At 41.9% G+C, this 19,773-nt stretch overlaps 1 protein-coding gene across 2 annotated transcripts in view; it reads left to right on the forward strand.

Annotated features, from left to right (window-relative positions):
- The first annotated feature begins 3,224 nt into the window (after positions 1–3,224).
- Positions 3,225–19,773, forward strand: part of LOC104920876 (unconventional myosin-Ic) — a 57,021-nt gene continuing 40,472 nt past the window's right edge. Inside the window, exons 1-2 of one of the 2 annotated variants that reach the window (XM_010733260.3) lie at positions 3,225–3,689; positions 3,777–4,059. In XM_010733260.3, coding sequence (XP_010731562.1) covers positions 3,970–4,059 — 90 coding nt within the window. In that variant the 5' untranslated portion in view covers positions 3,225–3,689; positions 3,777–3,969. Of the gene's footprint in view, positions 3,690–3,776; positions 4,060–8,918; positions 9,138–19,773 lie in introns of those variants that run through there. The other variant, XM_010733261.3, reaches the window with a different exon arrangement.

Genomic DNA, 19,773 nt, shown 5'->3' on the forward strand with positions numbered 1-19,773 from the left:
TTAAAATTGCACAATTGTTATTGTTGTTGTGATCACAGCTGTTGGTCGTGCAAGTCAGATAATTCTGTATTGACCTTGGAAATCCCATCACTGTGTGTTTGCGTGCTTGTGTGTATGTGTGTGTGTGTGTTGACGTTGCAAGGTTGTTCCCAGAGTCTCTGCCTCTGCCCTCTCATCGTGATTCACCTTGTGTGTGTCGAAGCAGAGGAAACACACGGCGACACAAACAACAAACAGACACACTTTACACATGCAAAGTGCGATCTCTTTGTAGTGCAGGACGATGAAGGACACGGTGGCATTTGACCCACCAGCCGCAGCTGTAAACCGAGGGACAGGAAGTGTAATCTCCACAGTCTTTATAATAACAAGTGATCATCTGGCTTAGAAAGTATGGAAACATGCTTTTACTACCGTTCCGTGACATGTAGAGTAACGTTTTCTTTCAAATCCTACAGATTCCTCATCATTAATGATAAGATCCAACATTATTGTCATTGTACAATGAAATGGAGTTTAACATCTAACCAGTACTACAAAACGATGTGTATGTGGAGACATATAAATAACAGTGGATACACAGTATGTGACTACATTATGAGGAGAAAATGTACTTGCCAGTCCACCCTCCATACTGTGATATGTGCTAGACTTGAACCGGCCACTGGCCTCTATGGACTGACCTAAGATATATACAGTCCGGTAGGTGATATTCATCACTAAATGCAGAAACTATCAAACAAAAAATGAATGTAAACACCATTTTACTGACACACAAACTATTAGAATTGTGTGTCCTCTCAAAACTCTCAAAATGGACTTCCCCCCACATTACCTCACTACAGTTGATCTGTGTTTGTGGTCACTGACTTGTTTCATTTCACTTTCATTCGTGTTTATCTTGGGAGTTGATCATTTCCAAATGATGTGTTCTTACTTAAGAATAGAACTGGGCAGATCTGCTACAAGGATGAGGAGTGCGTGTGTGTGTTAAGCATGTGTGTCAAGGCCGCAGGTTTCCTGTTGATGCCAGGCTGTCAGGAATGCCTCCAGCTGGGGTCAGAGGTCAAAGGATGTGTGTCGCTGTCACTTCCTGTCTCTCACCAGCAGCCTGTGATACACCTCCACCCGAACCCTGCTCCACATTCACACAGAGGAGTATTATGGAAGAAATATGTTTCTAGTGAAAATGATTTTCTTAAATATGATCTGCTAAAGGAAGCAGCATTGAGACACATAGTTAACATAAAGTTACAATATGCTGTAAAGTCAGAGTATTGATAAAAAATATAAAAAATATAATAAAGATTCAGTAGGAACAAAAATCTTCCAAAATCTAGTAGGTGCCTGCAGTCTAATCTCGACTAGTTTAAGTAAAGGAAGTTCATTGATAAGGCTTTGCAGCTGCATCACATTGAGCAACATCTGGAAGGTTCATTAGAAGCTGGACTGGAAGAACTGGTTTTACCATTAATTTTATAATTGTAATATTTTTGGATGTAAAGGTGAGTAGTCTGATAAGCCAGGCTGGATTCCCTTACTTTGTTTAACATTGTTTTGGGGGAAATTTTCCTTTCCTTTTATTTAACAAAGACAGACAGAAAAAATGTAGTTACAGGTCATACAGTATATTTACAGCAACTTTAAAATAAGATGTTACTTAGTGTGCAAATCAGATGGATTTAAACTGAGTGGTCATTTAACTGAAACTTTGTCACTAAACACAAAATAAATCTGATGTATCATTGGCAAAATGGTGCTTTCATGGTCAAAATGGCATAAAGACTGCCAGTTTTACAGCCTGGTACAAAGTTGAGCAACCAGGGGTGGACTTGAGGCCCTTGATGTAGGTAATTTTTCTAAAATGAACCAGAAAATGTTTTCTGGTTTTCCCTCTTATGTCCTCTGGCTGCTCCACCTCAACTCTCTGTGATTTACAGAGTTTCCTGATGGACAGTGAAGTAAACTGCTGACAACTATAGCTGCTGTTAGCTAATGGTAGCTCAGTTTGTAGCTGGGCTGCCCACGGACTGTGAGCTCACAGCACAGGGGTGTGTTAGTGTTTGTACCACAGGTGTTTTGTACCATGCTGAAGGTGAGCGGAGCTGGTGTCGTGCCAGAACAGGAGCTGGGCAAGGTGTAACCAGGCTCAGCAGCCTCCCTGGACATAATGACAGAGGCAAAGAGACTGAAGAAGACAACAGAAGAAGCTAAGTGAGCTTGGTGAAATAAAAGTCTGAAAGACAGACGCCAAGCAGGGCTTCTTGTTGTTGGACTAATAAGTTATATTAGCTGGCTGCTATGTTTTGTGTTGTTGACCTTGCTTGATGTTTGGCTGTTAGCAAAGTTGTCGACTCGCTAGTTTTTGATAATGTAATCAGAACAAATACACATGTGCAGCTGTCCATATTTACCACAGTGGGATTACACTCTGAAACTGGTGATACTATATTGCAAAAATACTAATTCCTATGCATTGTTGCCTAAAGAATTATGATGAATTGTTGAAAACTGGCACATTGCATAATGTACATAAATAACTGGATGTGTCTCCCATGATGCCGTCAGCGGGCAAACAGGAATGCAGGCATGTGTGTGAAGTCATCAGACAGGTCAGGGAGGTCGTCCACATGTTGGATGTTTATGTACAGGAATGAAGCTGTTTATATTTTTATATCCCAAAGACAGAAATGTATGACCACGATGTCACATTTTACCCCTTCACTCTGGAAACCACCCTTCTACCAACATGGTGTGTGTGTTCTAACCACTGTGTGTGTGTCAAGTCCCTGGTTAGCCTAGTCCTTGGTGGGGACAGGAAGTGCACCACTACGAGAGCACAAGTCCCTTATTTGTTTTTAGAAAGTGTGTGCATATGCGTGTCTCTCATATATCCTAAGGGAAGCGCAAGTGGGTTCCGTCATGCACACACACACACACACACATACTTAGACACACATACGTCACACACACACTTTATCTACTGGGTGGGTACTGAGAATGTCTGAAGCAGGATGCTGAGTATTGGAGGAAACCCTGTTCAGAGGGTATGTGTGTGTGTGATGTTAAAAATGTGTACACGGTGCTATAAATTCTCTAACAGGAGTGAAGAGGAAACAACAAGATGGAGCAGTGGCACTTCTTCCTCAGGGCGTCGAGGAAAGAATGTAGAGTAGATCGACTAATTTGAAAAAAATATATAGAAATTAGGAAATATATATGCACATATTGAGTTAGTTATACAAGTGAAAACTAGTACGAAAGACCACTGGGAACTCACTTTATCAGTTCTCTGGGAATCAATTCACCATCTCAGACTTTACATACATCATGATCTATTTTCATTCAAGTAGACAAATGTGTTTATCACTCCCTGAGTGAGTACACACACTTTTATCTCCCCATGCTTGCACGCACACACACTCCAGTAGGACAAAAGACACATATCCTCTGCATGTGACATCCATCTCAGGCCAGCCCGAGCTCCATATCCTCCCCCATAATCCCTCAACTAGAGAGGCAACATCCTCTGACTGTAGCGAAGGGGAAGCTGTCCTCACTGCGATTCTCCGCTCCGCCACAGGTAACACCCCAAACTCTGAATCATGTGCGCCAATGTTTGAAATCTCCAAACACTGCTTTCCGCTTTTTTTGATCAGCGTGTCAGGAAGTGAAAGATTCTCTGCCAGGTAAGAGCTCCTGCTCTGAAGATGTTTTTTCTTTCTATTTGCACATATTTCTGATGAGAGTGAAGGTGAATTTTTTTTTCTTTTCAGGCATCTCTTGGGATAGTTTCCTCGCCACATTCTCTTTCTGCCTGATCTACGGATTTGCTGACAGACCTGAGGGAAGCGGTGCAGAATTCTTCCTTAGGCTACTCCTGTCAAAGTGTGAGAGAGGAACAGACAGCAACAACAACAACAACAGATTCACTTTTTTAAAAAAAAGAGAAAATCAGAAAGGGGAACAATGATGGAATTGAGGATCCAGCTGATCCCGACAGGGGAAATCATTCTTCCTCCGGGGAAGAACGGAGAAAACTACTGCCACAACTGCAAGGTCAGTTCACACACACACTGCGGCCAGGTTCTGAGGCCAAATCTGGAGTCAGATTTTTCCACTCATCCCTCATTCCGATGGGTTTTATGCAGCTCAGTGGGTAGAAATTGATGCTGACACAGCTGAGGTTACAGGGTTCGTCTCCCACAGGGACAAGGCTAAGAAACATTTACATATTTGAAGAATTGTAATTTGCTGCAGAGTTTACATCTGTCATGTGCATTGCATTGATAAATCAGAGCAGCTGTGGTTAGTAAATAAGTTTAATTCCCCTTGGTCTCTGAGCAATGCTGTCAGAATTATAATAAGCATCACTTATATTTAATTATATGTGTAAAAATGAGCTGCCTCTGTGGACTTAGAATATAAACACTTATTACATGATTGGATTTATCCAAAGTCAAAATCCATGAAACACAACTAGAACTGTTGTGCAGCTACGGTTGAGTTTGACAGCAGAAACACTGTAAAAGTCAAAGTCACTGTCCCATGGTGATGACATTATAGGTCAATATTCATGTCATATAAAAAGAAGAAGAGATACTGATTTCTGCACCAGCTGTAGCCTCAAAAGACCAGAATCCAACGCAGCCACACAGGATGTTGCATTTTAAAAGCTGCAATAATCTAATGTATGATGATCTAATGTATTGTGAAATGGGTGGCACATAGTGATGAACCCACGGAGAATTGTCACTACTCTGCACCTATTTGTCTGTGAGCGTTTGTTGTTTTGGTCGTAAGGCCCATGACCTTATTGTTTTGGTTCAGTCTGGCCACTCTCAACAGCATCATTTCCAGCAGCAATAAGCAGCTGTTCTAAGTTAAAAAAAATAAAAAATAAAAAAAGTTAAAAAACAGCTGTATACCCCTGGCCAGTGCAATATGGTAGCCAACAAAGTTAACCAATAGCTGTAGAGAATTTAATAGCTAAAGAGCCAGAGTCATCCAATAGAAGTTAGTTAGTTACTAAAACAAAACAGAGTGAAGAATATTGGACTTTACCAGCTGGCCAAAAACACGACTAAAAATGAATGCTAAATGTTGCTCTTTGGCTGCTGGATGCATGAAATAAACAGCCATGTTAGCTGTTTGCTAACAAAGTCGCCATGTCAACTTGAAAGGTGATAATACATCAATGTTGTGTTTATAGTTTGTTTCTGCTGCCCCCAAGTGGACTAAAAATCAGCAAGGTTTAAGTAACAGGTGATTCCCACATTACTAGCATCAGTGGAAAGTTTCTCACAGGGAAGCTGGGAAATTACTAACTTAAAGGAGCAGTGTGTGGGGTTTAGTGGAATCTAGTGTTGTAGTTAGTTGTGACTGCACACCCTCACCTCACCCTCTCCTCGCAACCATGAAATGTGTGTGAAAATCTTAAAGACCCTGTCTAGAGCCAGGGTTTCATTTATAGTTTGTTTGTTCTGGGCTACTGTAGAAACATGGCGGACTCCGTGAAAGTGGACTTGCTTAAATCTCTAGATATGAAAGGTAATGCTAAGGTAACAAAAAAATAACAATTCTTATTTTCAGGTGATTATACACTAATGAAAACAGAGTTATGCAAATGATATTCAACTTCTGTCATATTCTGTAAATAGAACCTCTAAATCTCAGCATACTGACCTGAAGTTATTACGCCAAAAAAGAAATTAGAAGATCATTTTCTGGCAACACATATAATAATGATCAATTTAGTCCGTATAAGGAGTTCTACTGAGACTGTGAAAACAGTTGTATAATGTCCTCTGTGGGTTTGGAAGAGTTTTATAAAGTCTAAAAAGAAAAAAATAAGCCTCTCATCAGGGTTATCTCGGGTTGGGCTCAGAGACAAGTCTGCATTACATACTGAGGGCATGGGGTTCAAAAGATGTGCACACGGTAGGGCTGGAGCCCATACTTAGGATAAAAATCAGAATATCTCAGCTTCTGCTGCCTTGATTTTGACCACTCTTTTTTAAAAAATATGTCTCCTTTAAACATGTGTCTTATGTAGGGTATACAGACAGCTGGTGTCTAATATCTATATATAGTATCTAAGGTATGAAGGGAGGGGGGCTTTTTCAAATCAATCTTCCCGTGGTATAGGGCACCATTTGGTACAGTAAAGCGTGGGCTGACACAGGATTACGATGTATAGTAAGAAGAATGTGGTGTGGTTAATGTAGCCTGCAGTGTGCTGGTCAGTGATGATTGGGGAGGTGTGGAATGCACTGTAGCCTGGACGGGAGGAAACGACAAAGACATTCCAGTACACAGCTCCATTTTTTTCCCCTTCCCACATTCCTCCAAGGTCAAATCACCCTGCGTCTCTGGATGTGTGTGTCGGAGGGTTATCATCTGTTAACTCAACTGTGACTGACACCCTGTAACCTGTGCATGTTGTTTGGCATCACACATTTATCTTATATAAGACTGGATTTCTAGAGACAATGACTGATCACGAAGGGTTCACACGGACAAGTCAGTTTCCAAATCCATCAATGACACGCTTTCCTCTCCAAGCGTTTAATGATAACACACATTTCAATAACAGGTTTAAAGTCAGATGAAGTTAAACAAAGATGTGGCCAAATTAAAAGGTTCATTGTATGTGGTTAGTGTTTTCTAGTTTCGGTTCCAAAGAACTGGAGTGGGGAGGGTGCAGGGTTTGGCAGTGGACGTGGGGGGGGGGGATTCAGTGTCCCTTCAGTACAGTCCGTCTCTCTATTAATGCCTTGTCAACAGGATACAACCTCAGTGTGTGCGAGTGTGTGTCAGTGTGGCATTGGTTGTAGGTTGCTCTAGGCTGAATCGATCACTCCCCCATCTGGCAGTGCAGCCATATTACAGTCCAGCTGTGGCCAGCTGAACGGCTGCCTGAGGTCACCTTCACATGAGCTCTGCATATGTTACATAATATTTGGTATAATCTGAGAAAGGTGTGCCGGGTGAGAATTTTTTTTTGGCAGAATCATTTTTCTAACTTCCTTTAAAGAAATCTAAAAAATCAGAAAAAAAACTTTTAGCAGGTGAATTTTTTTGGACCCGTTCTTAAAGTGAAAGTTTATTTTGAAATGTGGTCGTATGAGGTACATATCCATAGCCAGTGTATCTGTATACAGTAACCTGTACCTACAGTAGACAGCGGTCAAAGTGCTACCCAATTTGGAGAAGCAGACAGGGATCTCAGCACAGAAGCAGAGCTATGCACTTCTGTGGACAGGGTGACCAGAAAAACGTGTTTTAGCTACATAAAAAAACAAATGTGATTGTTATTGTTATTGTTTCCTTTCCAGACAATCAAAAAGGTATGGTCATGATGTGTTTTATAGAGACAGGCATTCACAATAAATGACTGAATTACAATTATTTAATTATTATATAATAATAAAGACTAACACACAACAACAATCGGTACAAATAAACAGCACATACAAACGTATGCACACATGTGGACAGATAACTGTTTTCTCTCAGAAAACACACCTGAACTTGTATTTGAATAAACAAACGATGAAAGACTATTTTAAAGGTCCAGTGTGCAAGATTTAGGATCTAGATTTTAAGATCTGTTGGCAGGAATGGAATACAGTATCGATTAGTATGTTTTCATTAGTGTATGATCATCTGAAAATAAGAACTGTTTATATTACAGTGAGAGCGGGTCCTCTTCCACAGAGTACGCCATGTTGAACCAGCATTTATTTTTTTCACAGTAGCCCAGAACAGGCAAATTGAACCCCGATCTAATTGTTTTGCTTTTTATGTGAAGTTAGCAGCCAGAGTTTTTCCTACACGCTTGGAAGGAGAAGGTGACACATGGGAGAGTATTCAGTTGGGTACAATGTGTAACTTCACCACTAGGTGTCACTAAATCCTACATACTGGACCTTTAACTAAAAAAACAAGAAAATAGTGATGAGGGAGAATTGAATTATTTCCACAGTGCACACTTTTTCTAACATTTGAATCAGCATGATGCACACTGCAGTAGATCCCTGAGGTTCAGCTAGGGGTTGAGCTCTGCTGTAAATACCCATTATCATGTAGCATCGCTCGTGTTCTGTCATTGTAAAGTCCGGGGAGTGACATAATGGTAAAACTGAAACTTTTTCTCAGGTCGTAACTAACTTACAAAACCCCCTCTGGAGATGTCCACTCGTCATATTGCCACAGATACTAATCCATTAATGACAAACACATTTCAGCCCAATCTGTACTCAAACTGACCTGTGACTGAACGGAGTGGAGCTGCGCTGTCTGCGGTGTCTTGAAGGGTGCAGTGGCGGCCTCGGTGTCGGTAGAGGGTACGAGAACTCTTTGAAAGTGATCTCATGAGTTCGGAGAGGAATTTGATAATGTAATGGTGGTGAGTGTTCAGCAGCTGGATTACACTCGGCTGCACCCATTTCACTGAAGAGAGAGATGGATACAGATGTGTGGTCATTGTGTTGATGTTTGTAAAAGTGTAAAGTCAAGTGCTGATGTTGTGTGAAGTGTGGCGATCATGGAGACATGAAGCTGACATGGTCGCCTGGTTATTTGTTTGCAGACAAAACAATGACGGCATGGTGCGTGGCTCTGCTAAAATAAACCATTAACTCATGCGGGAGCTGTGGGATGGGTTTTTGTTGGACTTCCTGGTATTACAAGGCTGTGCTCACCCTTCACTGACAGAAAAGGAAGGGGGAAATTGCCACACCGCTCCCAGGAGGAGGTTGAAGTTGAACTGAGTCCCAACAAAAACCACAAACTGTCACATTAACACCAGCTTCTATCATTTCAACACTCTGATATTACTATGACAGACCGTGTGTGTGTGTGTGTATGAATGCACCACTAGAGGAGGTGAAGTCCTCAGCTGGGGCTGCAGTCTCAGCAGCAGAGCTCCACAGTGAGTGGTGAGTGTGTGGAAGTGGGAGCGGTGGGAGGGCCAGGAGGAACCCGGCAGGAGGACTCTCACACGTTCATTGAACGTTACCATACCGGCGGACACCAGTCACAGACTGACTGACTGACTGTGCTGACACACCGAGCACCTCCGCTAACGTTACTCTCTCTGGACCGGCGGGGGGGACAACCTCGGCTGTTTGAAGGTACGTCAGTCCGAGCACCTCACCTCACTGTCGCCATGTAACCGTGAAGGTAACTTTCGTTTACGCTGACGTCGCGTGTAACGGCGGGGCTGCTGTGTCAGTGGACGTTACAGTAGTTACTGTCCTCAGAAAGTTTGTGCAGTTTTTTTTTTGACATTGCGGCATGCTTAAGCGAGTGGGCGGCCATATGGAGAAAACGCCATTTAAAAAAAGTGTACATATAAAGCTGCGCAGTGCGTTTGTAAAAGACACACACGTAAAGACTAACACACAGAGAGACCGTACAGTCTACATGTCACTCTGTGATAGTTTAAACGCGTACTAAACGTTGTGTTGTGGTTCCTTAGAGGTTTTTCTAAAGTTAGCCGAACTGTTGGGTGTGTGCCGGTTCAAACAATTACACGCTCGTCATGGTTTCTCATGATGTGTCCCGTTTGGTCAGTGTGGCTAAGCTGAGAGTAATGACTCAGAATCATATTTTTTGAACGCAGTTTGATGTTTCTTTTTTACGTGTCCGTCGTGGTGTCAGTGAAGAAGTGGCCTGGTCTGAAAGTGAAGGCAGTGTTGTGAACTTTAAGCCACGTACTGATTTGGCCTGCAGCCTACGCTTCAGGTTGTCTTTTAATAGACACCAGACAGACAGACAGATTAAGACAGTGAACCAAAAGCAGCTTGTCACACATCTCTGAGTGTAAATCTGTCAGGACTCTGCTGTTTCTTTAACTTTAATCAGTGTTTGTGTTAAATTGATACTGTTCCCATCATATGCATATCAACCACTAACCTGCTGTCCCTAAAATACCAAATTCCCATTCAACAATGGTTGGTGCTGTCAGTATTTCCAGCTGTCTGGCTCCGGCTGAGAAAATGTTCCTGTCCACCTGTTATTGTGTGTGTGTGTGTGTGTGTGTGTGTGTGTGTGTGTGTGGTTTGTGTATGATGTAAATACACAGGAAGCACCTGGCATCCAATGCAACCTGTTCATGCCCAGCCAAACACAACACAACAACACAACATGTAACATAAACGGACACAAAACCATACCTAATGATCGAATTTATCTTTGTGTGAAAATATGATATAAATGTACTGATGTGGGGTTGGTAGTTTCTAATCGTGATCGTTATTTTCTCGTTCTGGCTTTCTCACGACCCTATACGTTGGTCTTCAGTTGTTCAGAGAGTGTCTCCTTTGCCCTCATCTGATCTCCATCCTGATAATCAGTGACAGTCGATGTACATTAGGAAGATGCACACGATGGAGGAACCACAAGAGAGAAGTGTGCTGAGCAGCGTATTCCTCAGGGACCGAGTTGTCTTGAAGGTCAGCTGGAGGGCAGGACCTCCCAGCATTCACCGGCTGCCTTGCAGCTGCCACTCAGTGGACTGTCACTCCGTTGACTGTCACTGTAAGTTTGATGCAATCGCCTTTAAATGACAGCTCCTTGGGGTGACTGGCTTTGAAGCAGGGCTGCAGAGTAGCAAAGATGTTGCTGTATAGGCCTGCATAATATGTAGGTATATAAAGTATAGGTCTAATTTAAGAACACTGCTAGCTTGGAGGAGAAAGTGCACAGTATTTATACAGCGTGCATAGTCTGCAACCGTTATCCAACTTGGCACAAGACCAACATCAATGTGCTGTTGTCAATAGGTTTTTCCAAAGCAGTTCCCCCCTCTTGTATACTCTGGTGAGATTTATTTAGCTGCAGTTTCCATTGGACTGATGTGGTGCAGATGCCGTAAGGCAGATTTTTCCCTCAGTGCTTTGCTTCAGGCCTTTTTTAATCTCGATGGGCTGGGTTTACTGGTGATATTTCTAGTTAAGAGAGAGCTGTGGTGGTGGTGTTGGTGGTGTGGGGTTGGTGGTGTGGTGTTGGTGGTGTGGGGTTAGAATGAGCTTTTGCCCCAAATGTCAGCGTGTTTCTGCATGGTTAGGCATTTTCCCCTTAGCTCTGTATGCTTATGTAAGCACACATGCATGGTTTGTAAAATGTTTTGCATGTTTTTGACATGATTAAGATAATTGTATGAAGCACAAAGGGTAATAGGCGTCTTTCGTCGACTTTTAATTTTATTCGAGGAGGTTCTAAGGTTTCATTGATTCAGGAGACGGTTGCTTTATTGGCCCTGGCTTGCTGTTTGACTTTTTATCTGATCAAATACGAGTCTTGACTTTGCCCTCAGATTTCTTCATGGCAGATTCTTAATCTTTCAGATTCAATAGTTCAGTGCGCACTTTCCAGAGCCAGAAACTATGTCTTAAGACAGTATTTGATGTGTTATGTCGAACAGCAGTATTAGACATTCTTGGCTCAGTTGTTGAGCAAAACTGAACAAGTGAAACAGTTTTGAAAATCCCTGAGCTTTGGGATCCATGTACCTTCCCCTGGACCAACCTTTTAAACTACTTCTTTCTGTTTTGGCGGATATATGAACCTCTGTTGACAAGGTGAAGGTTTGGTCGTGTAATAGGTCAGCTGCATGTTGTGTGGATCCTGGGAGGAACCCATAGGATACATCTGACTGCCTGGCTGTTAGCCAGACGTCCACCACCACCACCTCTACAACAGGAAAGACTCTTCACATGCATATGCACTCACACAGATTGATGTACTTGAACTGTGTTATAGGAAATGCTCGACGGGGGGTTTATTTCCACTTTTCTAACCTTTTACGGTGAACCTATCATATCAAACCTGTAGATGTTAATAAATGGCGTGGCCTCTAGAGATATAGTTTTTATGCTGAGGGATGTTTACACCACACACAAATGAAAGAAATGGGCAAAACACTCCACCACTGCAGAGGTGGGATTCAGTTCCATGAAGTGGTATATCCGGCTTGGCGACCAGCACGTTTGGCAGGGTTGGGAAGCTGGTGAGGGATCATGACTGCATAGGTCAGTCTTGTTGGTTGGTCGAATGGCAAGGCACCTTAAATAAAAGCCAAGCTAGAAAGATATGTCTTAAAATGTCTACCGAGGTGCAGTCCCTTAGATCCAGAGGCAGACTTTTCCATAGATGGGGATTCCCCGTATTTCTTTCTCTACCTGTACTGCCAGGCTCAAGATTTTCCACCAGTCCCACCTGGTAGAACAGAATGATCTGCCAGTAGATGCTACCAGTCTTCATGTTAGTTTACTGTATAATGTTTTAGTCATGTTGCAAATATAATTTGGAAATAATTTGTAGATGTTATTGGAATAGGTTTTTACCTTTTCAAGCTTTATTTTGATAGAGACAGCTGAAGAGTGACAGGAATATCACATATAGTGCTTGCTTAATGTGTGCCTTCACTGGCTTCACGCTTCGATCAGAATTCAAATGCAGAACGACTCTTGATGATCTCGATGCGTTCCATGAAATCATGGGTGGGGAGTTAGCAGCAGCCACCACCCCAATTACTGCTAAGATGTGACAGTGGCTGGTAGATTTTAGACACAAAATAAAGATTTGGCGTGGCTGGTGAACATTCCTCTCAGCGACTGATAGATGTTTGCATATTAAAAAGGTCAATTCCCACTATGGGTGGCCTCAGTGTTCTATATTACTGGACATGGCTGCGTGTCATCAGTCAACACAAGCAGTTAAATGAATCTGAACTCACTTTTTATAAAAAAACCCAAAAAAAACAAGCTAAGATAAGCTGCTGCTGTCTGCATCTCATTTGGCCACTGTCAGCAAGATATTGCATAAGTGTATTTGTTATTCCTCGATGATGCAATTTCACTGTGGTGTCACATTATCGAGTGTATATTGAAAATCAATCTTGAAAATGGTTGGCGGTTACATCACACTTGATACCATGCTTATCTTTTGGAAGAGTGTTGTCAAGAGATTTAAAACCAATGACTGCTGATCTAAATCAAGACTAAATGATAGTCTATATTATTTTGAGAACACCTCTCCTGTGTAATTTGTCCTTTTTAATGGAAGAAGTGAGAGAACAGAGAGGAACAGGAGTCATATAGACCAGCTCAAGTTGCACAACTCCATGTATAAGTTCAGGTTGAGCAATGCATGGTTGAGTTAAAACCCGGCATCTGTGACGTACAGTGTGAAGCCAAGCATTAAGACATGGTCAGGGTTTGGATATACTGTCTGATAACAGTCAGCCCAGATATCACATTACACTCAGCCCGATAAGGTCCTAAAGGAAGAGCAATTTCAAAGTGGATTCATGGCCTTTGTAGTCATTTCTGTTGTATGTTACACAACATTTTTCTCTGGCAGGGGTCATTAACAAATCTCCTGTTAGATGACACAAAAAGACTAATGTCTGTTTCTATATTTAACAACAGACCACTGTCTGATGTTCCTACTCCACTATTTCCTGTGAGATTAAAGTAAGGAATGAGACTAAATCAAAGATCAGTTAAGTGATTAAATTGAGTGAATATAATGAGCTTAATCTGGTAATGTCGGTGGTATGTGTGGGAGGTTGATGACTACAGCTAATAGACATGTGTGACTAAGCCAGTGAATGGGAAGTTGAGTCAGACATTTATATGTGAATGTTTTGGCGACACTGGATGTGAATGACTATTGATCGAGGAGACATAGAGATACAGATGTATTGTACGGTGAGATGCTAATGCTGTACAGTAGTAGGATAAGAGTGTATTTCACCATTTGAGCATATGTTTTTCTTCAGCAGAGCTGTAATGAGGGTTGATGTCTTTTTCAAATGATCTTTTAATGATCCAATCAGTAATTTTAAGATCTATTGTTACAGACTTTGACTAATGGGTTCATGGAAAATGACTGATTTTGTGTGCACTGAAAATAGTTGAAATAGCAGATAAAATGGAAGCGTGAGAGCAGTTTAATGTATGTAAAAGTGTAATAAAGGTGTTAAAAGGAGTTCAGTTGGTGTTTCAAGCCCAGAGAGGAGTCGTAATGTCAGCCAGAGTATAATCAATGAGCTGAAAGTATCAGCTGAAGTGAAAATCCTGCAAGAAATTAGTGCTGGCTCAAGGATTTAGCTTCTGATGTCAAATAAAGTGTCTTCTAATGTGTAAGCACCGTTGAAGTAAATCAGCATGTGCTCAAGACGTTGTTTTTGTCATATAGAGGTGAACACCCAGGCCTGAAAACCTCCTCTTGTTCCTGCTGGTCCTAACACCTGTGGTACAAACACTAACACTCCTCCGGTGCTCTGAGCTTAAAGTCAGTACAGCCAGGTTAACAAATTGAGCTTAACATCAGCTAACAGCAGCTACAGTTTGCAGCAGTTTACCTTATTTGATTAAGATTTAAAGAAAATAATGTTTTTTTAACACTATGATTATTCATGTCAGTGACATTTAATAAATTAATGTATTAAGATTAACACCAAATAAATATAAATTTTTGCTGGATTAATTAAAATGATTGTAAGAAGAGGGTCTTGGGGCTGTGCCTGGCAGTGATTCAGACTGCATGTTATCTGTGTTGATGACTCACACAGTGTTGGAGGGTGTGTATGTTACTGTGTGTGTGTGTGTGTGTGTGTGCGCCTGGCTGGTTAGTTTTAGCCCACTGCTGCGGGCAGCCGCTTTAGCCTTTCCATGCGAATCTTTCCCACATCCCAAAGCCAGCCCAGCGGTCGAGCGAGCCCCGCCCTGCTGGGAATAAACGTTCTGAGTGACTGAATCCTGCCTCTCCTCACTGTTACAGCCTGGACTGCTGTGGGACTGGAAAGCCAACCTGGAAATGAGTCAAAATCAACGCCAGCTTCACTGCCATTTCTGTACATGCAGTGTGACTGGAAGAGGCCAGGAAGTCCTCAGATGACTTCAGTATGAATGTTTATTAGCAAGGCTTCAAAAATAGATAATACTCTGCTGTGTTTTTTTCACTTTGCTGTCACTGTGTTAGATTCCTTTCACTGTAAGCATCTTTGACTTGAGGAAACCGTTTCAGTTGTGTCTGTTTACTCCATTAAGCTGATCCACAGTCTTAAATATCAGTGGAGTGGAAGACTGCATGCATGCAGCCTTGGTGCCAAAGGAATGCTTGAAGGACTCTTTCAATCCACTTCAATGCCATCTTCCCTCATTTTTGTCTGACAGGACGAAGTTGCAGGAGTTGAAGGAGAGGAAACTGACCATTTGACCAGGATATTAGAGCACCCTTAAGACTAAAGAGTATCTCTGTAGCCTGTAACCTCATATACAATAACACAGTATGATATTTATTTGAATATCTATAAATGTCATTGTATTCCAGCCCTGCCTCCCACACATGGAGATGGTAGGTGGCCTAGGAACACTCTTTTTGCGCGTGTAGTGTGCCAAGTAAACTGTGTATACAATCCCAGAATAGACCTAAGATACCAGTAAATGTAACTTTAGTGAGCAAAATATTAAGACCATGTTCAGTCACAGGGCTAACATGCCCTCCATGAAGGCTCTGCACTCACAGGTTAAGTGCCTTGTATGTTTTGTACATTCAGTGTGTGACCATCAATCCCTGTAATCATGACAAACTGACCTGAGCCCTCTGAACCCCGTACTACATCATAACTGTAATTATGTCAGCTCCTCTCCTGTTCACCTGTGATTTTCCGACTGCTTTCTAACCATACACCCAGTGTGGAGACACACCCACCCGCCGTGTGTGCTGTGTGATATGACTCCAGAGGCAAATCTCAGCGTTTGTTCAAACAAGGGCGCCCATGGCATGTCAAGTGTGTGTCAGCGTGTGTGTGTGTGTGTTAGGTTTGGATTGGTGTGGAACTCTTAGCTCCTTCCTACTCAAGCACAATTCAACAGGCGGAAATAATCACCAAATAAATTACCATCTTTTATCCCCGCTACCCAACCCCTGCTGAATAAACTCTAGCGTTACTATTATGAACTCCATATCTCTTGTTCATGTTCAAATAGAAAAAGTGAGAATGAGGTGGAGGTGGAAAGAATGAGGTATGTGTGTAACAGGAGAAAATGGAATCTGGTGAATGGAGAAGACATGGGAAAGGAATAATGTGGACTCTGATAAATAGCATAGACACAACTTACTTTGCCCTGTGTGCAGCTAATGGCTGCCTTATCAGGAAACATTTGTACTGAAACCTTTAGCATGTTTAATGTACCATTTATCTTGTGGACTTATCAGTAAGAAGAAAGCTTTGTTGGGCTGCAGGAACATATTAGAACTAAGTCCAAACTCTTTAAGCTTCTTTCTATTTTCTCTTTACTGAGCCATTTACTCTTCCCGGTGTTTTGTTCTGTACATCATTTCAGTCAATAAAGAGTTATTAAAAAGGGATAAAAGCTCTCCAACCTGCAAGCTTGATAACGGTCAGGAGCCAGCTTGTTAGCTCAGTTGCTAATGGGATATAATTCACGATCGATTGCTGCATCATAATTGTTCAAAGACGCAGTCCTCTTTGGTGGAGCAGTTTTCACTCCTGAGGGTTAAATAAATCATGATGATGCAACGCTGCTAGTATGCTATGATAGTTTCCCCTATTTTGGACTCTTTGGCTCTCCGTTCCTTCAAAGGTCAGCACTGTCATGATGGCTTGCTATTGGTCAACGGTCAATTTCTTAAATGCGCAGATTTTGAAGATTGTGACCTTCCCATGAAATGTCACAATCACAAATAAATTGGTTGCTGTGACCGGGCCTTGGCTTTTACTGTATTTTCAAACTCAAACAAAGATCAACAGATGTGTTTCTGAAATGTATGACATGTATTGCATAAGAAATCCTTGAGCAGGACAATAGGAGTTCTCTAAATGGGCAGTGGAAAGAAACTCAGTGTGTGTGTGTGTGTGTGTGTTTGTGTGTGTGTGTGTTTTCCATAGCCTTGAGTGTGGTGACAAAACAGCAAACATCCTTGGTTAAGGCTATGAAAGTTTCCTCTTTGACTCAGTACATTTTGTTAACATTTAACCAAATAATCTGTCCATGGAGCTTTGATAATGTCAGTCTTGTACAAGCAGGTGTGTCCTTGGACCTAGAGAATGAGAGAGAGTAAGAGGAGGGTGAGTTGGTGGAGTAGGAGGTGGAATGTGGGGAAATGGCAGAAAAAATGGTGGTATAAATAACTTGAGTGTTATGAAGGTTGAGAGCAGAAAAAGTAAATGTGGCATGAAAGCTTAGCCAGCAGAGAGAAAGGAGAAAAGAAAGCTGCCTGCAGTGCAAACACTGCTGATGAACGAGGTTAAGATTGGTTGTTGGTACATGCTCCGGATCCCAGAGCAATATTCATTCACTCCTTGTCTTTGCTCTTTACTATTGAAGGTGAAAGTTTGACGTGTATCCCAGCATGGATTGAATGTCAAGCAGGATAACACCCTGGACTGGTGAGCAGTCTGTGAGAAAGTTGACACAGATATTGGAGAAAGGACAGACTGCCATGTGAAACCATGCTGCATTACTGCTGTGGAAACCAGGTTCTGTCCTCTCTGGGTGGAGTGAAGAGGTTAATGTTCACCTGTTTTGCAGTCTTTTCCACTGGTGCAGTGACCAATGTGTCTATAAAAACCTGATAGTGTATGAGTGCAGAGCGTTTCCTCAGGTTTCTCAGGGTGTCAGATTCTCCTATCTTATCTTTAGATTTCATACTGTGTGGGAGTTTAAGTCATAAATTCAGTGTTTGATGTCTTGTTTTTTCAGGTTTATGGTGCACCGCTTTGGCGGGAGCTCATATTTTACCGTCTATGGTTGATAAGCTTTTGAACTGGATTTCCATTTTAGTTTGAAAATGGTTTTTATGTCACTTCGTCCAATACTTTAACTTTTGACCCAATTTCTGCAAAACAAAAGGCATCCCATGAGCCTCAGCTATACTACTTATTGCTAATTAACAATTTTGTTTGAATGCACAACTATTATAGTGAACATAGTAAGCAGGTGACATTAGCATCAGAGTTGAACCCTGGGCTACTGCAGCAAGGACTGAGTCTCTACTAGGTGAGCTACCAGGACGCAAAGTACAGTCCTATGGAGGGCTAGCTAGCTGCTAAAGTCTTTGTCTGACATTTTATAGGATCTCCTGAAGAAGTGCAGTCTGAGAGAAGCTGCGTTAGTTTGCTGAACCCAAACTGTGAACACAGTGATTCCGTGGTCAGCACGTCAAACCTCTAGGCCACCAGGATTTCCCAGTTGTTTTCCTAATTGAGGTATTTTTATCCTTAACACAGCTGTGAGCCGCATACCTCCTGAACAGACAGAAATAGTCAAAGCTCACTATCTAACATACCACAGCAGCCCTGCCCAGTCCAACTATGACAAGTGGTTAGATGGTTGTGTGAGTGTGTGAGGGGATCTTCTGCTACATTTAAAGGGAGAGTTCCAACAACTGTTCTCTTAGAGTTGGTCCCAGTCGGATTAAATTGTTGCCTGGGGTGACATTTCTGGAAGTCCATCTGAGAAGAGAGAATTTTGATTTTTTGGAATCATATCTTCAGATGTCAGGCACACCATCACAGCTTGTTGGGGTTTTTTTGGACATAGTTTAACGAGAGAACCAGTGTGTGACAGAACCAACAACAGTCAGTGAATGTCTCAGTGTTGTGCGAAAACTTCCTTACACCTGGCATCATTTCATCATTATCAAAGGAATGACTGGATGGTGTGTGTTTTGTAAGAGTTGTGTAGCTGTCTGGTCACTCCTGACTGATTGTAAGCAAATAATCTGCTGCATCTTCCTGAAAAACATTGTTTTCTGCGCACGGGTTAACTCAAGTTTGCATGTTTGGAAATGAGTGAATGGAAGATCTCAGCACAGCGCAGCATGTGTGGAGAACAGTTGTATGTATATTGTATGTCTCAATGGCCCAACCCTAGGTGATAAATCTCTGAGGAGAAGATTCCAGAGATGTTGCAATGAACTGTGTGTGCGAACAAATTGCCGAGCTCTCCTCTTGAGTTGGGAGAAGAAGATCTGTGTTTGGTTACTTTCTCCAGAGACTGCTCCGAGTTCAAGCAGTTCACACATAAATTGCCATCCATTTGTCAGATTTAATGTAGGTGGATGATGACATGTCAGCAGCACTTTAATGAGAAACCGATGACTTCTGAGGAGCCATCTTTCCAAAATGTCACACCTCCTTTCTAATCTTCTCTTTCTCTTTGACATTTTACCGACAAATAGTCCTTGTGCTGCTCTGTACATGTGGAGGGATCAGCTGAAGATGCCAGCACAAACCCTGTCCTGTTGCATTCAAAGTGATGTGAGGAGGAAATGGACTCCACACAAGTATTTAGAGGGTGTTTGTTCACATCATCTGTTGTTTTGTCCCGTGGCTCAGCTGTTATTAATGTCTAATCAGCAAAGAGGAAGTGCTTGGAGTAAACAGGAAACTAATGTTTGGAAATACACTAACTTGGTTTTAAGCTTTTCTAAGTCTGTGGACTACATGTTGATAGGCCCAAATTTCAAATCTTATGAAATACTTCCTTATTTACTTTGTCCAAACATTATTGGTTGCAACTTTGTTTGGAGGTTCAGCTAACTGATGTGCAAGGTACAACATTTCCCTGCTCCTCCTGTATTCTAAGTGGTTTGCCAATTCATAGTCTGAAGTCGCATATTAAACATTAATGCTTTTTTGTCTGTATTAAAAGACTCTAAAATAGCAGTCATGAGACAATAAAACTGTATTAAGTCAGCACTTTCATAAGTCAGGGTGAGGCACGTTTC

The sequence above is a fragment of the Larimichthys crocea genome, chromosome VII (assembly GCF_000972845.2).
Source record: "Larimichthys crocea isolate SSNF chromosome VII, L_crocea_2.0, whole genome shotgun sequence".
In the NCBI taxonomy this organism is placed as follows: domain Eukaryota; kingdom Metazoa; phylum Chordata; class Actinopteri; family Sciaenidae; genus Larimichthys; species Larimichthys crocea.